This window comes from Pseudoliparis swirei, chromosome 23, assembly GCF_029220125.1.
Source record: "Pseudoliparis swirei isolate HS2019 ecotype Mariana Trench chromosome 23, NWPU_hadal_v1, whole genome shotgun sequence".
NCBI lineage: Eukaryota > Metazoa > Chordata > Actinopteri > Perciformes > Liparidae > Pseudoliparis > Pseudoliparis swirei.
The window spans coordinates 19,118,701-19,136,168 of record NC_079410.1 but is presented as its reverse complement, the minus strand read 5'-3'; the positions used below and the strand labels follow the sequence as shown (position 1 = coordinate 19,136,168).

Below are 17,468 nucleotides of genomic sequence, written 5' to 3'. Positions count from 1 at the left end.
CAGTAGTCTCTCAGCTGTCAGCAACGATTCCTAAATATCCGGTTCACTTCCAAAACAAGGCCGACAGCAAGCAGTCGCAGCCGGAAATGACGTATTTTACGGAGCTCTTCGTTGGATGGACGTTACGCGAAACACTAAGTCATTCAAATGAATTACAATAAACTACTTAAATTGTCTTTTCTCTTGTTCACTTGACAGCTGTACAGTTCGTTGTTTTTCTTCAGTTTGTTTATCCATGTGTAACTTTATCGTTTTTTTTGTGGCCGGAAGTAGCTACACGTTAACTTGACTGTCTATTCAAATACATGATATAGCGCCCTCTAGTGTACGTCAGTCAACATCGTCGTATAAATACTGTGGATATTATGTTACATACAGGCAGTGAAAGAACAGCAAACTATGAACGGAGCGTCCCGGTGTTTCCTTTTCATCACGTAATAAAAGTGCTCGTTTCGGCTTAATAACGTTATTGATGAAGCTTTACTGATGCATGTAGCTTATAGCCACGTATGTTAACTGCTCCACATTGATTTGAAATAATTAGTTAGTTACTTAGCAGATTAAGGTTATCAGAAAAAATATACTCAATTAATAAATGAAGTGTTATATATTATATATTAAAACGAGCAATGAGCAATTATACTTGGGCTAACACACACATACATGACAGTGATTTGTGTAAAACTATTTGTTCACTCAACCAATTCTTTATTTGATTTTCAATTCAAACGATAATGCATTATATTGTCTTTTGAGATAGTTAAAGTGCTTCTTAATTGCAGGTGTGTCCAATTAATGGAATATGAAAACTTTTTTAAACTCTGCCTCACCTGCCTCCCCTGACCGCACATCCCTGATATATATATATATATATATATATGTGTGTGTGTGTGTGTGTGTGTGTGTGTACACAGCAAGAATCAACTTGTCACTTAATCGTTGCATTGTTTAATGCAACACAGTTCCTACTGTAGATTAATCAAAGTAATGTGTCTGTGCAAAGTTGTTGCTGTTATTATATACTGTATGTCCACCTCATTCTGCTGTTTCTTGAGCGAACACGGCAAAAGCTGCTGACCCACTGTCTCCCAGTGTATCCTACTTTGATGTTTACTGGTGGTCACTATATCGTAGTAGCAGACCGAACATATACGTACGTGACTTATTTATGGATATTAACCAATTATATTACAGTTTTCCTTCTTATGAACATTTTATTTGCAATTACTTCATTAAAGATGTATTTACTGTTCACTATAATTATTCACACATTAATAACACATGTAGACATTAGTCTATGAAATATATTTATTAACCACAACAGGGACAGTAAATATTCAACACAGAGCCTAGAGTACAAGGTCACACAAACATGACACAAATGTCTAAAACCAATATAGTTATCAATATAATAAAAATGCAAAAATATATATAAATCTCCATATATATTTCACAATATGTCAAATGTATTTGATATATTGTGAAATATGATGTTGTGTTGCTGTTTGGTCTGTCCAGGAGTTACTGGAGCATTATAGTCCTGGTCCACAAGCTTGAGCATGTCCTTCTGGTGTTTATTGAGCAGGTTGTCAATAACTGCCTTCATGGGGGCCGGCCACCGCTTGTGGTCCAACACAAGCACTCATCCTCTTGTCTTCACAGGTCCAGTGCGAGCAGCAGATGGTGAGGTCAGCGGGGTCAGAGACGGTCTACGGTTTCTATGAAAACAGAAGACACAGTAAAATAAGTTATTCTGACCTACAGAAAGGAAAAGCCTGATTTAACACACTTGTCTGGTCAAAACACGCTTTCCAGTTTCAGATTCCAACTTTCAGATACCTACTAACGGCTAACTGGTATGTTTATGCAACCATCTATTCATTTACACATTAAATATTGTCACATCTCGTGAGAAAAGAAAACTGCAACATATCCATAACCCTCCTAATAACAATAGGATTAAAATTCAGTTTCACTAATGCTGAAGTCTCATCCACTACTTTGTCTGTTTCTCAGGTACCTGGATCTGTCTGAGACCCGGGAGTCGTGCTGGGATTGACGTCTGGTTAGACAGCAGAATCCACAGGAGGACATGGAGGAAACTAAAGGAACTTGGGTGGTGCCATTGAGGATGACTGGGCAGTGGGCAGAGTCGTGTTCCTGTGCTGGTCCCAGTCCAGAGGAACTTGGAGGCAACCAGGCTCAACGTACTGCAGGCCAAACTTCTCTCCAGTGTCTCTAGAGAAATTAAAAGCTGGACCGGGACGTGTCCCAACACCTGTTGACTTGGGCCATTAATGCAGAATCAGCTTGGAGGTGAACACCGTGCTGCTTCAAGTCCACCGTGCCATCCCAGACATCCCCTGATGGGTGTTCTAGTGACCCACTGCGCCTGCTGGAAGTATAACCTCCTCCTGGATTGTGCCTTTGATGGGGAAATACAATGAAACTAATTTATAAACTGTTACCACTTTAAGTTAATTCAGTTAAATTAAGTTATGTAGTGGTATGTGCAATTTTAAATTTCCTTAGATTATTCAGTTAAGAAAATGTAGCTCGGGAGGAATCCGGACATCACTGCAGAGGGGAATATAAAAGAAAATAGGAATAGAGAAATCTCTCTTCGTCTCTTGTAGGATTTCGGAAGTGTCGTCGTTCATGGACACATTACAAGGGAGTTACGATTTGCAAGATTGAGTTGTCCCAACAATTTAACTTGGGCTCTCAGTTTGAAAAGTGTAAACACTAGACTCATTTAAACAGACACCACAGTCCAGCTCAACATGTTTATTGAGATTAGGAACACATAAGAAACAGTCAGTCACAGTAGTCCAGGGGTGCTCAATACCCCCCCCCCCCCTCGTCAAAAATTCTTCTCGCTCGCGACTCTCACTAGCACCCCCCCCCCCCCCGTCAACAATCCTTCTCGGCTCGCGCGCTCTCACCAGTGGCGTCCCTTAGCGTTAATTAGCCCCAAATGTTAATTTCAACAACAACAACAAAAAAGATTTGGCACACAAGTGGTTAACACCTCCAGGTCGCACGTGACGTCATTCACCCAAAACAGCGGAGAAAGATTTACATCTTGACATGGGATTTATGCTTCTTCCGTAGAGGCTGATACTGCGGCGGTAGCTCTTCTTTCATCAGGCTGGTGCAACTCCAGATGATGCTTTATGATTGAGATTGAGAAATTAATATCAGGCACCAATAAAGTAGACGCGTTTCTCTCCACTTTCCTCCTGTAAAGAGGAAGCTGTATTTGCAAGGGTGCTGTGCTGATAAATTTGATCTTGAAAATATCCCAACGTAATTCCCTGCAATTTCCTGTTTAGCATGGAATCAACATCAATACAGCAAAGGGTAGGAGTAGAGGGATGAATTATTATCGAAGCAAACAAAACACTTGGACAAACAACGAGTGGGTACAAAAATATCACACCATTAAAACCAGAGGGCTCTTTTATTTATCATGGAAATAACTTCTTAAAAAAACGTTAATTAAAAAGATAAAATGTTCATGACCTGCTGTGTGAAATATTTTCTGAAGCCATGCAGGCTGACAACCTCATGTGGACAAATGTGGAGCGTCTGGGATGAGTCCTCTTCCATCCTGGCTGGATAAAAAATCAACCACTGCTTTAAGGAGCTGTGTGACGTAAAAGTATGAACCATAAATGTCTACTGTATACAAAAAGGCATTTTACCGGTAGATTAAATACCCTGTTTTCCCACACGGCGTGCACATCAATTTCCAGATACACATACAGGTGTAAAAATGCAACTCTTACGAACGTGTATACAGTTGGTATGTAAAGTATTCAGACCCCATTAAAATGTTCACTCTTTGTTTCATTGCAGCCATTTGCTAAAATAAAAAAAAAGTTAATTTTATTTCTCAGTAATGTTCACTCAGCACCCCATCTGGACAAAAAAAACCTGAAATGTAGAAAGGGTCTGAATACTTATGACCATGTGATATTTCAGTTTTTCTTTTTTAATAAATTTGCAAACATTTCTACATTTGTTTTTTTCTGTCCAGATGGGGCGCTGAGTGAACATTACTGAGAAATAAAATGAACTTTTTTGATTTTAGCAAATGGCTGCAATGAAACAAAGAGTGAGCATTTTAAAGGGGTCTGAATGCTTTCCGTACCCACTGTACACATCAGTGCACGTACCGTGCTGTAAGTGTTTTATCTTCCTGTGTCGATGTGAGCACAACGTCTAAACGGACAGACATATAGATGATGTGTTTTCAGTCATGTCCAAACTGGCATCAACAAAACAAACACGCTTCCTCTCGGGAACGATAACTATAAAGTAAGAGAGTGGTTTTGTGGTGAGACTCCATTTCAACCTCTGCTCAACGACGTGTTCATCTCTATTCTCGTCAACAGAATACTTTTAGGGTCTTCCAACGAATTTGGATATTAACATTAACACAGGGGGCCGGGGGATCATCAGCTGATGGTACATGCCGGCCTGTACCACCAGCCTGCGGGTGGGGGGGGGGCCGCGGGTTGAGGGTGCAGGGGGTGCATGCACAGACGCTTGGCCTTGATGATGGGCTCCGGAGGAGGGCCGACCCGCTTCCCCGGATTATCTGAGAGGAGGAGGAAAGAAGTTCTGTTCACTTTCAGACCAACAACAGGAAACACAACAGCCAACCGGTCTGAATAAATACTGGTCACAAAAAGAATAAAGCTGCTGCAACATGTATCCTGCCCGGCAACACGATCCATTACATTGCGTCAGCTTAAAGACGCTCGACCCTCAGAGTACCGACCTAAAGACTTCTTATTGAGCTCCGCTTCGCCCTCCTTCTGGATGTCCCGAATGATCCGCTCGTCGTCTTGCTGTAGACAGACAGACACACACACACACACACACACACACACACAGTGTTGTCGTTGACGATGAGATGAAGACAGCAACACATTCACTGTTTTATCAAAGTGAGAGTAACTCTTGTGGTCCCCAGATAATGGACTTTTAAATAAACCCTCTAGCTGTCATCTCAAGGCCCGCGGGTCAAATCTGACCACCTGACGGCTTGAAAGGTTTATGATCCCCAGAGAGTGGGTCGTGGACCTTTGACTTTACGAAAATAACCGGATTATTCATGTGCTGTCTATAGAAAACACGGTGGATGAATAACGTATTATCTAATCTAATTTACACTCCTTAATGAGACGTTCACACCGAAAGCTTTGCTCTACTCGCGTGAGTAAATCACTTTGTGAATCCGCCGTATATCTACATATACATATATATATTAGGGCTGTGAAACGATTAACATTTTTAATCAGGTTAATCACAGGTTTCTGTGGATTAATCCTGATTCATCACATATATACATTTACAGGGCTCTCAAGACGGGCAAGAGCTCCGAGAAGAGTTGGGGGGGGGCATCCGAGCTCTGCGGCGCGCGAGACGGAGATCGGAGTCGTGTTAACGCGACACGTAGAGACAGAATGACATGCTGCTGGAGAGACGACCAACAACAGACGGATTGGAAGCTCATTCTGCGCATGCGTTAAAAAACAACAACTAGTTAAACCTGTAATTTAATTAACTGAGTTAACGCGTTATTTTTCACAGCACTAATATATATAGATACATATATATAGATACATATATATACACACATATAAATACACACACATATAAATACATATATATCAGAGCTGCCAACTTTTCAAAAAACCTTGGAGTGAGATTTTGTCGGGGGTGACCAACATTTTGCCGCGCACGCAGCCACACACGTTGGTGGCTCAAATATCAGGAAATTTGAATTAATGTGGCGTTGTACCCATGTTGTCCCCATGTTGTACCCTGCATTCTGGCCTGGCAAAGGTCTTTTATGAGGCATCTTTGCTACCTTAAAGAATTTAAATGTTTTTTAATAACTCTACTGTCATTTACAAAAACATGCCTAATTATATTGCACAAATGTCCTGTCTTTATGTTAAATTCTTTATAATACATCTTAGGCTACTTGTTCAAAGAGCTGTTTGGAAATTTTTTGAGAGGGTCCTTTTCCTAGGCCTGCAAATAAAGTGATAAATGCAATGTGGGCAGCCTTAACAAACAATTCTCTGATGTTTTGAGCATGCAGTATACCAAGAGGTTAACACGGTGCTCTCCTGCTGCTTGTTATGACAGCTGAGTTTACATCACCACACAAAATCACACGCACAAACACAACAAATTATTTCAAGATTTAAAGTTTAAGAGAGTGAGTACTTAATTGAACCACGTGTCATTAACAGGGCTCTTAAGTTTTGAAGACAGGCAAGAGTGACATATCTATCCAGGGTGCTTTATTTTCATTGATTGCTGGATGAAATCTTACCCAGATACAACAGATACGTTTTTTTCTGATTGGCTATTGTGTAGCCCATTTCTTCTTTTTGATTGGCTGATAAGTGGCACCTCACAGCAGAACTCCAGGGGAGCGCTTGATTCCTCCACGGTGAGGGCAGCGCGACCAGCTCATGTTTGCGCGCTGCGGCACATTAAAACATTAAATAGCCGAGAGTTTTTTCAGCGTGAGAAATACGATGTGTGGCGGGAGTGCGTGACGTAAGACCGAAATGCGTGACTGTCACGCTCAATGCGTGACACTTGAGAGCCCTGCATTCACACACCGTAGTCTCTGCTCTTTGTGTCTGTTTGAAAATCTTCTTCTGTTGCTAACTTCGGGACTCTTTGGGGTAAATAGGATGTCTATGCAGCGAATAAGTTTATAGATGCGCTCCTTAGCGCCATCTATCGTCGCGGAGTTTGAAAAGAAACCAACGCGCCTCGGCCCAAAATCAGAATTTCTTTTGCCGTGAGAAATTGGTTGTGTGGCGTGAGAGCGTGTGAAAACATGCAAAAGCGTGTGTCACACGGCGAAACCGTGAGAGTTGGTAGCTCTGATATATATACACACACATATAAATATAGATACATATATAGACACACATATATATATATATATTAGGGATGCACCGATCTGATCGGCGCCGATCCATATCGGCCGATATTGCCATTATCGGTTTTGATCGGCGTTCTCAAAACGGCCGATCAAACCGATCGATCAGATGACGTAACATCTGCGAGAACTACGAGAAGACGTTTCAATCGCCGCGCACCGCAACGGAGACGATGCGCCCGGCGAGGGCCGCAGAGTGAGAGGTCAGAGGGGATCCTCACCACCGAGCGGCGTCCCGTCCCCCGAGTTGAATCTCTGGGTCGACTCAGCCGACTCTCACATGTCTGCCCCTATAGACTGATGCTCACGGTAAACGCATTCGATCAGGAGCGCGCGAGGGTTTTGATAACGTTAGCGGAAGGATTTATGTGACAACATCCGGTTTTGCAAAGTTAGCGGAAAGAACCACGTGAAACATCCGTTTTTCAAAATAAGATGTCGACAAATCATACACGAGCATATAAAAGTAAACAATGAACTGATTTTATATCTTTATAGATCGTTTCTGAGATTTAGCTTAAATTATGCTAACATAAAACATTTTTACTGTACCAAGGAAGAGTTTATAAAAATAAGTCAGACTTTTGTATGTTAAAAAAAGTCCTGTATATAGATTTCCCCAAGATTTCCAGGAAATGAATAATGCAGATGTGTTCCATACATATCTGAAATCCCCTACAATAGCAATCAATCAATTTTAATGTATCAATTAGGACATTTTTTAAAAGTAAAAGTCCTAAATGTGTAAGAAATCTGTAATTTCTTTAATGTTTGAGTTGCTTTATATATGTATTTCCTCATAGTCCTAGGCAATAATGCTACACAATAAATAGAATGCTTCAATCGACACCGTGATCGGTATGATCGGATCGGCAGATACTGATTTCAGTGATCGGCACAAAAAACCTGATCGGTGCATCTCTAATATATATATATAGATATATATATAGATACAAATATATATATATAGACACACATATAAATACATATATATATATAGACACACATATATATATACGTATATATATATAGATATATATACACATATGCACATACATATATATACACAAATATATATATATATATGGAAGAAATAATCACTATTTTCCAGTGTCTTAAACCTAAATTAAATAGATTTACATCATAATAACAGCTAAATGGTTCTACAGATATTTTTTTACATTTATATAAATGCAAGTGCAATATTCTCACACTCGAATAAACAATAAAGAAACGCAAAGACATATTTAACAATATGTTGTGGAGTAGTTACAAGTATCCAGTGATAGTTACAACCCTTGAGGGCGGCCATGATGCCGATGTGAAGACGAGCGTGACCCCCCTCCTCCTCTTCATACGGTAACGGGGCCTTGAGCTCGACGACACCAGTAGAAGTCGAGCTTTGGCCGACGTAGCGCTCGTTGTGAGGAAGCTGTGGAGGTCCAGCTCGTGCTTCTCTAGATTAAGAAATAAACCTTCCACCAGCGCCTGGTCACCAGGAGTCAAAGGGGACCAACTGGGGCCCCAGAAGCTCAGGGTCAGTGTGTGTGAGCGCCGGCTGAAAAGACGAGACGGACCGGACGTTTCCATGACAACGGGCCTCACCGTGGGGTCCGTCCAGATGGAGCACTTGTGGCAGTGCTCGCAGGGCGCGCCGGGGTTGCGCGCGTGCTGACAGAAGTGGATGTAGCCCGTGATCGGCTCCCTGCACAGGTAGCACATGAGGCTGCCGCAGCGGCACAACATCAGGTTGCAGCCCTCGGACTTCACCAGGCCCATCGTGCACTTCACGCACTTCCTCACCCGGGCGGCCGTCATGCTCTCCTCGCTGCGGGAAAAACAAAACGGAAGAGACGCGATAAGTGAAAGTCGTCCCGGCGCCGTGCGGACGGTGTTGAGTCTTCCTCGCGCTTCTCTTAATCTGGAAGTGGAGCGAGGCGTTTAGTCTGCGGCTCGGCTTCACGCCGTGTTCCCTTGAGAAGGTCGTGAACACAAAGGGTTCATGAGACACCTGGGCGACACGCCGTGGGACTAAAGACAGGATTATTAGATTTTATCAGACATGTGATGTCTATGCTCGAAGATTCTGTTTAATATGCATTTATTTACTCGTCTCTCTGCCGCCGCTCTTTGGGATCGATTTGGATTTATTTATTGAGTATTAAGATAAAGTCAAAGGATCCTCTCTTAGTCCCACAGCAGTTTAGTGGATCGTACAAACAAACCAGCGTTAGCGTGAATTAGAACTACTTAAATCACAGGTGAATCAAACGGTATTCACAATTAATCTTGATAAAGATAACTATTATCTCTATTTCTAACTATTATCTCTATTTATAACTATAATCCCTATTTGTATAACTCAAAGTCCTCTGAGGCCTCTCTTAGTGACCAAACCCCAAAATCTGGAGGGACTCAAGTTGCCATGGTGATTCTGTTAGTAACGCCTTCCTGCCCCACGGATGTTTCCACCGGGCCACTTCCTGCCTCTCTTTAAGCACCAGGAAGTAAAAAAAGATCTGTGGCGTTCAAAACAGGAAGTACCGGCTGCGGACCTGCTGGGCCGCAGGAAGCAGCCGGCCTCGCTCACTTCCTGGAGTGAACCGTTTACCCAGCATCCTCTCCGAGGGCGAGAAAACAGACAAATGAACACGGGCTGCGACAAAACACGTCCGCTAAGACGCGTTCAAACGGTGGTGAAGATTAAGATTTAAAATGAAAACTATTTTTATGATGAGAATATTTAGTTTATCAAGATTCTGGGGCCCAGAGAATAGGCAGTACGCTTCCTGAACCCCCAACGGAGGCCCAGCACATCCGAGTGACGGGGCGTTGATGGAGGCGTTCACTTACAAGAACTGCCTCTTGCGGATCTCGTCCTTCTCCAGGACCTGCTCACACGTCTTCCCCACGTGCTGCTTCCACTCGACGTGGCACTTCCTACAGCTCTCCTGAAGGAAGAAGAGAAGACGGGGTGAGGACAGACGTCGTGTGTAGGGATGAGGAGGAAGGAAAGAAGGAGAGAAGGAAAGAAGGAACGCAAAAGACTCGCACTGGAACATTTATTCACGTTTACAGGGATCATCGAATACCAGGAGACGAATCCACAGCTCCTCATCCGCCCGCTTGGCAAACACCAGCTGCAGTACCCACTTCCTCCACAGGCGGCGCTACACGCTGCGTGTGCTGCCACTGCAGGACGTGGACTTGCAGACAGCTTCTAGGTGTGGCTCTCCATACAAATGTGTGTGAGCGTGTGTGTGTGTGTGTGTGAGAGAGAGACTGCAGCAAGAGTGTGATGTGATCGCTGCTGACTGCTTGGTTGCCTAGAAACAGCAACTCCATCCTCCAGCCTCCTTCGTCGCGTCAACTCGAGACGTTCAGCGAAAGGATGTGATGCTCTCTCTCCCCCTCTCCATCTCCATCTCTCTCTCTCTCGTCACCATAAATATTTGAACCACTCATCTAATATTGAAGACCGTGGCGTATGACAGCTGATGCAGCACGTTTGATCCATTTCTCCACGACAACCTCCAGTCTGACCCTGAACCCCCGAGAGGAAACCCGAACGCCCTGTGACCTCTTCACACACCCTTCATCACTGTGTGTGTGTGTGTGTGAGATTTCAGCTACCAACAGGCTACATGCCCTCACAATATTCACTGAGGCAGCTGTGTGTGTGTGTGTGTGTGTGTGTGTGTGTGTGTGTGTGTGTGTGCAAGGTCAGCCAGATGGTGGGGAGTAGGAAAAGCCAGAGCTTTCTTTGGCATTTGGAGGCAAACGGTAAAGACGCTCTAAACCCCCAAAAGCCCGTCACAGGCAGAACGTGGTCGCTCCCCGCAGAGGAGTCGATAAGGGAACCGGCGGCGTTCACATTGTTGTGGCGCTGCATAAAAAGAGGGAGTGGCCGAGCAGCGACAATCACAAAGCACAGGCGTGAATCAGAGTGACTGGGATAAAGCAGAGTGAGAAAACAGTCTGAGGTCCACGATACGGGTCCAACGTGGGTCTTTAGAGCGAGGGGCGAGGGGCGAGCCACAGGGCGCAGCCTGGACTCAAGTGTCAGGAAAAGACCATCACACAAAGACCAGGAGGCAGGGAGTGAGGAGGGGGGGGGGATGGAAGGCAGAGCGGTGACAGACCACCCCCTGGTGGTAACCTAGAGACCAGGAGGCGGGACAGTGTAAGACGGAGAGCGTGTGTGTGCGTGTGTGTGCGTGTGTGTGTGTGTCTGGGACCTGTTGGAAAAAGCTGTTGAAAAGCAGGAACACACCTGAGCTCTTATAGCCAGAGACATCGGAGTAAACCCCTGACAGGGGGGGGGGGGCGTGCACGCACACACACATATTTATGTACACATGAGTGTGGCTAATGTGTGTTAAACTTTCATGAGGCACAGATATCCCCGATGTGAGCGACTCATCGGGGATATTGAGCTCGTTTGACTCGAGTCAGTCGCTCCCGCCGCTCTCTCGGGTCCTACCCTCCTTCCTCCCCTCCCAGTATCACCTTCCTCCAGCTTCATTCATACTTTGCCCCCCCCCCTCTCTCTCTTTCTCTAATTCCTCTGTTGGTGCAGGCTGCAGCAGCCCTTATAAGGCAGCGCCGGCAGCTCTTCTGATTGGGGGGCTGCGGCGTGGGTGCGGCGGGGCGGCTTTTTACTGCAATCATCAAATCTGAGTGCAGGTTTGATAACGCATGAGCAGCGCTCACGGACCCACGGGGACCCGGGGCTCAGGTTCTCGTCTGCACCGTCCAGCGGCCGACAGTCACCATTTCTCCACTTTCATGAAGTAATCATTCGCAGGCCGGGAACAAGCGCCTCCAAATGTCCTCATAATCCACATGTGGAAAACATTAGCAGGGGAGCCAGAGGAGAGGAGCAGGAGGATTGGGAAAGAGAGGGAGGAGAATCTGGGTCAAACTTGACCTGGACCACATTTGAAATGGAGGAAGAAGTGCGTCCAACCAGTAAGAAACCAGTATGAGGGGAGTGGAGGGTGCAGCCAGCCAATGAGGCGGCGCTGTGGGGGAAAAGGCGGGTGGGCTCGCGGATGTGTGTCAGTTACATAATGAAGCCCCTCCCCTCTGCGAGGCCGACTGTACAACAACTGCCTTCCACCGCGGGACCGGGATGAAAACAATGGAATTAAAAATAAAGCCACTGGATGTAATTCTGATATTCTTGTGACCACCTCTGAGTTAGCAAGGGGGAGGTGTGTGTGTGTGTGTGTGTGTGTGTGTGTGTGTGTGTGTGTGTGTGTGTGTGTGTGTGTGTGTGTGTGTGTGTGTGTGGACAACACACACCACAGCAGCTACAGACTCATTTCCTGATTCCTACACAAATTTAAAAGAGGAAGCAAATTGTGTTCACTTTCGGGAGCTCTGGACTTCCTTCACACAGAAACTTTAGAAGGACACGAGCGCCGTTTCCTCCACAACTCAAACGTGTACGACTGAGACACGGAACAGTTTCTAACAGCCGGTCCAAATCCGCAGCTGTCGCCGCCTCCGCGGCAGAAGGAAAATATTCAGAGAAGGCATCCGACCAAAAGAGATCTGGAGCACGTCGAACTTTCTTGTGTCTTTGGGTGTGTGAGGATGTAATGGGATGCAGCTGTGCAGCCACACTGCCGGGTACGAACCTCTGGCTCCACCTACAGGCCAGTGGGCGTCGCAGCAGGAGAAAGGAGGAACACGTTTCACACAACTTCAGAGGACTTTATGATCATTAAACCTCAAACAACGACATTCGTATTCAGCTAACACTAAGAAATCGAAGAGGGGGCGGGGCCTCCGCGAGGAGTCGATTTAAGGTTCGGGGGAGGTCTTGTATCTTTTCCAGCAATAACTGAACTGACAATGTACGACTTAAACGGGGATATCATCGGGGCATCTCACAGCCGAGTTGCTTTTATGAAATACACGACTTTGCGTTGCCAGAGGAACCGACTGGTCAAAGGCAGTAGATGTAAAATGTTATTTTACAGCCTGACCGGAGACAGAAGGTCTGTTGTGTGCTGCGAGAGCTCTACGTACACGGACCACACGAACACGCTGAAAGGGGAACACATCAAACGGGGGTTTCAGTAACCTAGGCAACGCTAGCCGCAACTAGCATAACACAAGCAAACCTCGGTCAACGGTTTTCACGGGGAAATAGTAACGTTAACAGACGGGATCGATGAGCTCATCTCAATAACTCCAAATGTGGCGTTTTGTCCAAACAGCCTCAGATCACATTAGTTCACGTCTCCTGGAGGAGACAAAGACGAAGTGAGGGCGGGTCGTGTTTGTGTGGAGCGACTGAGAATAATAAGAGTGTGTGTGTGTGTGTGTGTGTGTGAGTGTGTGTCTCTTTGCCAAATAATGGAGATTTCAGTCTGGAATCCATGTTGACAGCCTTGGCAGACACAAAGCAACCCGCTGCATTCCTCAGAGGGAGGGAGGGAGGGAGGAGGCCCGAGATAAACACGGAGGGAGACGGCGGTGGCGACCTCGCCACATGGAACCGTTTCATCATCTGCAGAGAACTGATCATCGATCCTTTCTGATCTCCGTCCCGGCTGCACACAGAGATTTAGGGTTTCACTGTCACAAAGGACTAGATTATTCTTGATGTTGAATACTATCCAGGCCCCAGCTCTCTTTCCTTCAGGACGGATGAATCCTGACTCACAGCCATGCGTGCTGCATGTACTGCGCACGAGTTGAGAGAGCACCACCCTTCACAGTTGTGGCCCGTAAGGGAAGAGGAGGAGCAAAACAACGGCCCCAGGAGCCTTTAGAGGCGTTTGATGAACTAAACCAAGACAGAGCGGGACTGACCTTGCGGCACCGGGGGTCGGGACAGCGTAACAGAGACCGGTCTTTGTCCAACAAGGCTGGGAAACTGCAAAACGGGCACCTGGAAAGGCCGAACAGGAAAGTTAAGAGGGTTAAGGGGTGAAATGCACAGTTCAGCTGAGAGACATATCCCAGATAAACAAACCCCACCGAGAGGAAACACAATCATCTAGTAGGAGTGTACAGATCCCCGTCAGGCCACTCGGACGAGATCACAAGTTCAAAATGCGTTAAAAGACAGAGAAAAAGTTCTGAAGGATTATGGCTCCAGATAACAACGTTATCCATCATCAATAACCTGCAGAGTATTTTCTTGACTTGTCGTTTCAAGGTTTCGTCTTTGAAATGCCCATCACGCTTCCCCAGAGCCCAAAAACAAGGACATAACAAAGAACAGAAATAAGAGGACTAAATTGACTTTTTAGTTGATAATCCAAATTGCTGCCAATTGATCGACTGATTGACTGATTGTTTGTGTTTTATAAAGGATGTAAACATCATGGAACAAATGAAGTGTGATCCAGCTAAACCACATGGAGACAGTTTGGTGACAAGACAAACGTCTCACACACACACACTTACCGCACAAGTTCATCAGCACAGGCGGCGGCGACGGCCTCCTCCGCCTGCCTCTCGTAGTATTTAAACAGTATGTTCTCCGGGAGGACTTTCTCCAGCTCACACACCGGGAAGGAGCACGGGCAGCCTCCCTCCATGCAGCTCAGCTCCGACTGCAACACGAGCAAACACGCTATTAGACAAGCGCAGGTCGGTTCACAGACAACACACACACGCACACGCACACACACACACACAATGAGGAAACTCCATTCATCATCATGCACCAGGACAACAATGTTACAAACTTATATATCATATTTATTGTACCTAAGAAACTAGTCAAATGTGAAGTAAAAACAAACCACAGTGTGTGTGTGTGTGTGTGTGTGTGTGGCCGTCCTGCAGGAAGAAACACAGAAACACACACACACACACACACACACACACACACACACACACACATTATGTACCTGAGGTTTCTTTAACTTCTTTTAGAGTTAATCGATTTGACTGATTTCATTCACAGATTATCAAATACAGAAACAAAAAAACAAGATGTTAGAACACAAGTTTGTGCAAGTGTGAGAAAAGCTAAACCTATCAGCTGTTTGAGGGAAACACTGGAGGATCTATTGTGTAACCAAAATAACTACAGTGTAGAAGTCTTAAAGACACACTCAGCAGCAACCATGTGACCGAGCCAATAGGATCCAGTCTTTATACCACCACACTGATACGGTGTTCTGATGGGACACATTCTCTGCAAATTCAATTGAGAAACCTTTTCTTATTTTATTTTATACAAAATAAAATACAGTCTGATCCACAGTGACGGTGTGTGTGCCTCCTACCATCTTGTATTCGTCCTCATTGACCTGCAGAGCCAGGAGGAAGTCCTCATGCTGGGGAGAGAGAAAGGACTTCGGTGAACTGGGAGACGTGACGTGCTCTTTTTCCTTCGCTCCTAGAAACGATGAGTTATAACTGAAAGCGGCCGAGTTCTGAATGATTTGCAGTCTGTTGATGAGTTTGGTGGGGAGTCCGGTGAGGAGGGCATTGCAGTAGTCGATGCGGGATGTGACAAATGAGTGGACCAGGATTTCGGTGCTGGACTGGGTCAGTGATGGGCGGAGTCTGGAGATGTTGCGGAGGTGGAAGAATGCAGTCCGGGTGATGTTTTGAATATGGGGTGCAAATGAAAGGGTACCTCTGCCCATTCCTTGGCCTTCTGCTGATAGAAGGAAAGCTCCTTCTGCACGGAGGCTTCCAGGATCTTGTACGTTCTGCAGTTGCGGCGGTCGTTCTCCAAGAAATACATCTTCTTATCAAACTTCACCGAACCTGCAGGAGGAAAAGGAGGCGAGCGAGTGAGCCGGCGCCCGCCGGGTCCCACGAGCAGCGAGCAAAGACAATAATAATAACAATAGGTCCTCGTCGGACCGACTCGGGCCCTAATAATCGGCGTTCACCGCGCTCGAAGTGGAAGTCGACGCAGCAGCGCTCCGAGGAGGAGGCTCTGCTCCGTCGTCTCTTTCCTGAGGGGTCGCCCGAATCCTGCCACTTCTTCAGAGCTTCCCATAAGGCACATGTGTCAAACTCAAGGCCCGCGGGCCAAATGTGGCCCGCCACGTCATTTCATGTGGCCCGCGAGAGCATAACAGGTCTGAGTGTCTACATTTTTTTTTTTTAAATAGGTCAAAAGCGTGCTTTGACCAAAAACTACATTGCCCACAATGCGTTTCGACTGTGATACCCGCGAGGTGATGGCTTCCCGCCACTACGCGGCAGTGTTTCCACGTCAATGCCAACAAGTGGAATTGAGAGTTAAATAATTACCCCAAAATGTCCAGGAAGAGAAAAGTTGATGGAGATGGAAGACTGTTTCAAGAAAGATGGGAAGGTGAATACTTGTTTGTGCTTCAAGGAGAAAGACCGGTATGTCTTTTGTGTTACGAGGCGATGTCGGTTGTCAAAGAGTACAATCTACGCCGGCATTTCGAAACCAAACACGGAGCTAAGTACGCCAAAGCTAGCCTTCAAGAAAAGCAAGAACTTGCCCAAGAATTAAAAGGCACGCTGCGGTCGCAGCAGAGTGTGTTTACGAAATCCGCAGGCAAAAACAATGCGGCAGTGAAAGCTAGCTATATTGTGGCCGAAGAAATCGCCCACGCTTCAAAGTCTTTTTCAGAGGGAGCGTTTTTGAAGGAGTGCATGTTGAAGGTCTGTGAGCAGGTGTGTCCCGATCAGATACAGACTTTAAAAAATATCAGTTTATCCAGAAACACCATCGCGGACCGAGTTACGGAACTAGCTGAAAACCTTGCAACACAGCTGGCCGAGGAGACACGCAGCTACATCGCTTTTTCATTAGCTGTGGATGAAAGTACAGACAACACGGATACAGCGCAGTTATCCATTTTTATTAGAGGCGTGAAGTCGGATCTCTCAGTCACGGAGGAGCTGTTGGATATAGTTTCATTGCATGGGACCACGACGGGACAGGACATTTTTGATGCGGTGGAGAAGTCCATAAGTAAAAATGCATTGCCCTGGGAAAACTTGGTGGGATTGACTACGGACGGTGCACCGGCAATGTGTGGAGGAAAAGTGGGCTTGGTTGGACTAATGAAGAGGGAAATGCAACAAAAAAAACTGTCACACACCTCTGATAACATATCATTGCATTATCCATCAAGAAGCCTTGTGTGGGAAGGTGCTGGGGATGAATGACATAGTGACCACGGTCATGAAAACAGTGAACTTCATTCGGGCGCGTGGCCTGAATCACCGTCAGTTCCAGCTGTTTTTGCAGGAGATGGGCTCGGAGCACGGGGATGTGCCGTACCATACAGAAGTGCGGTGGCTGAGTCGGAGCAAAGTCCTCAAACGATTTTTTGAGCTCAGGGAAGAAATTGCTCTTTTTATGCAGAGTAAAGGAAAACCCTTGTCTGAACTGTCAGAACCAAAGTGGCTGTGTGACTTCGCTGTGTTGTGTGACATAACCGAGCACCTCGCCCAACTGAATCAGAAGATGCAGGGACGCAAACAAGTCATCACGCAGATGTCCGACATGATCACG

At 45.7% G+C, this 17,468-nt stretch overlaps 1 protein-coding gene across 1 annotated transcript; it reads right to left on the bottom strand.

Moving 5' to 3' along the window:
- Nucleotides 1-3,444: 3,444 nt before the first annotated feature.
- Nucleotides 3,445-16,806, bottom strand: LOC130188603 (E3 ubiquitin-protein ligase RNF216-like). Its single transcript, XM_056407005.1, has 10 exons — nucleotides 16,792-16,806; nucleotides 15,859-15,985; nucleotides 15,597-15,730; nucleotides 15,205-15,291; nucleotides 14,411-14,607; nucleotides 13,811-13,889; nucleotides 9,836-9,933; nucleotides 8,588-8,810; nucleotides 4,790-4,859; nucleotides 3,445-4,606 (listed from the first exon to the last, which is right to left on the bottom strand). Exons 1-10 carry the CDS (start codon nucleotides 16,804-16,806, stop codon nucleotides 4,464-4,466), a joined length of 1,173 nt encoding a protein of 390 aa, XP_056262980.1. The 3' UTR covers nucleotides 3,445-4,463.
- Nucleotides 16,807-17,468: the final 662 nt, after the last annotated feature.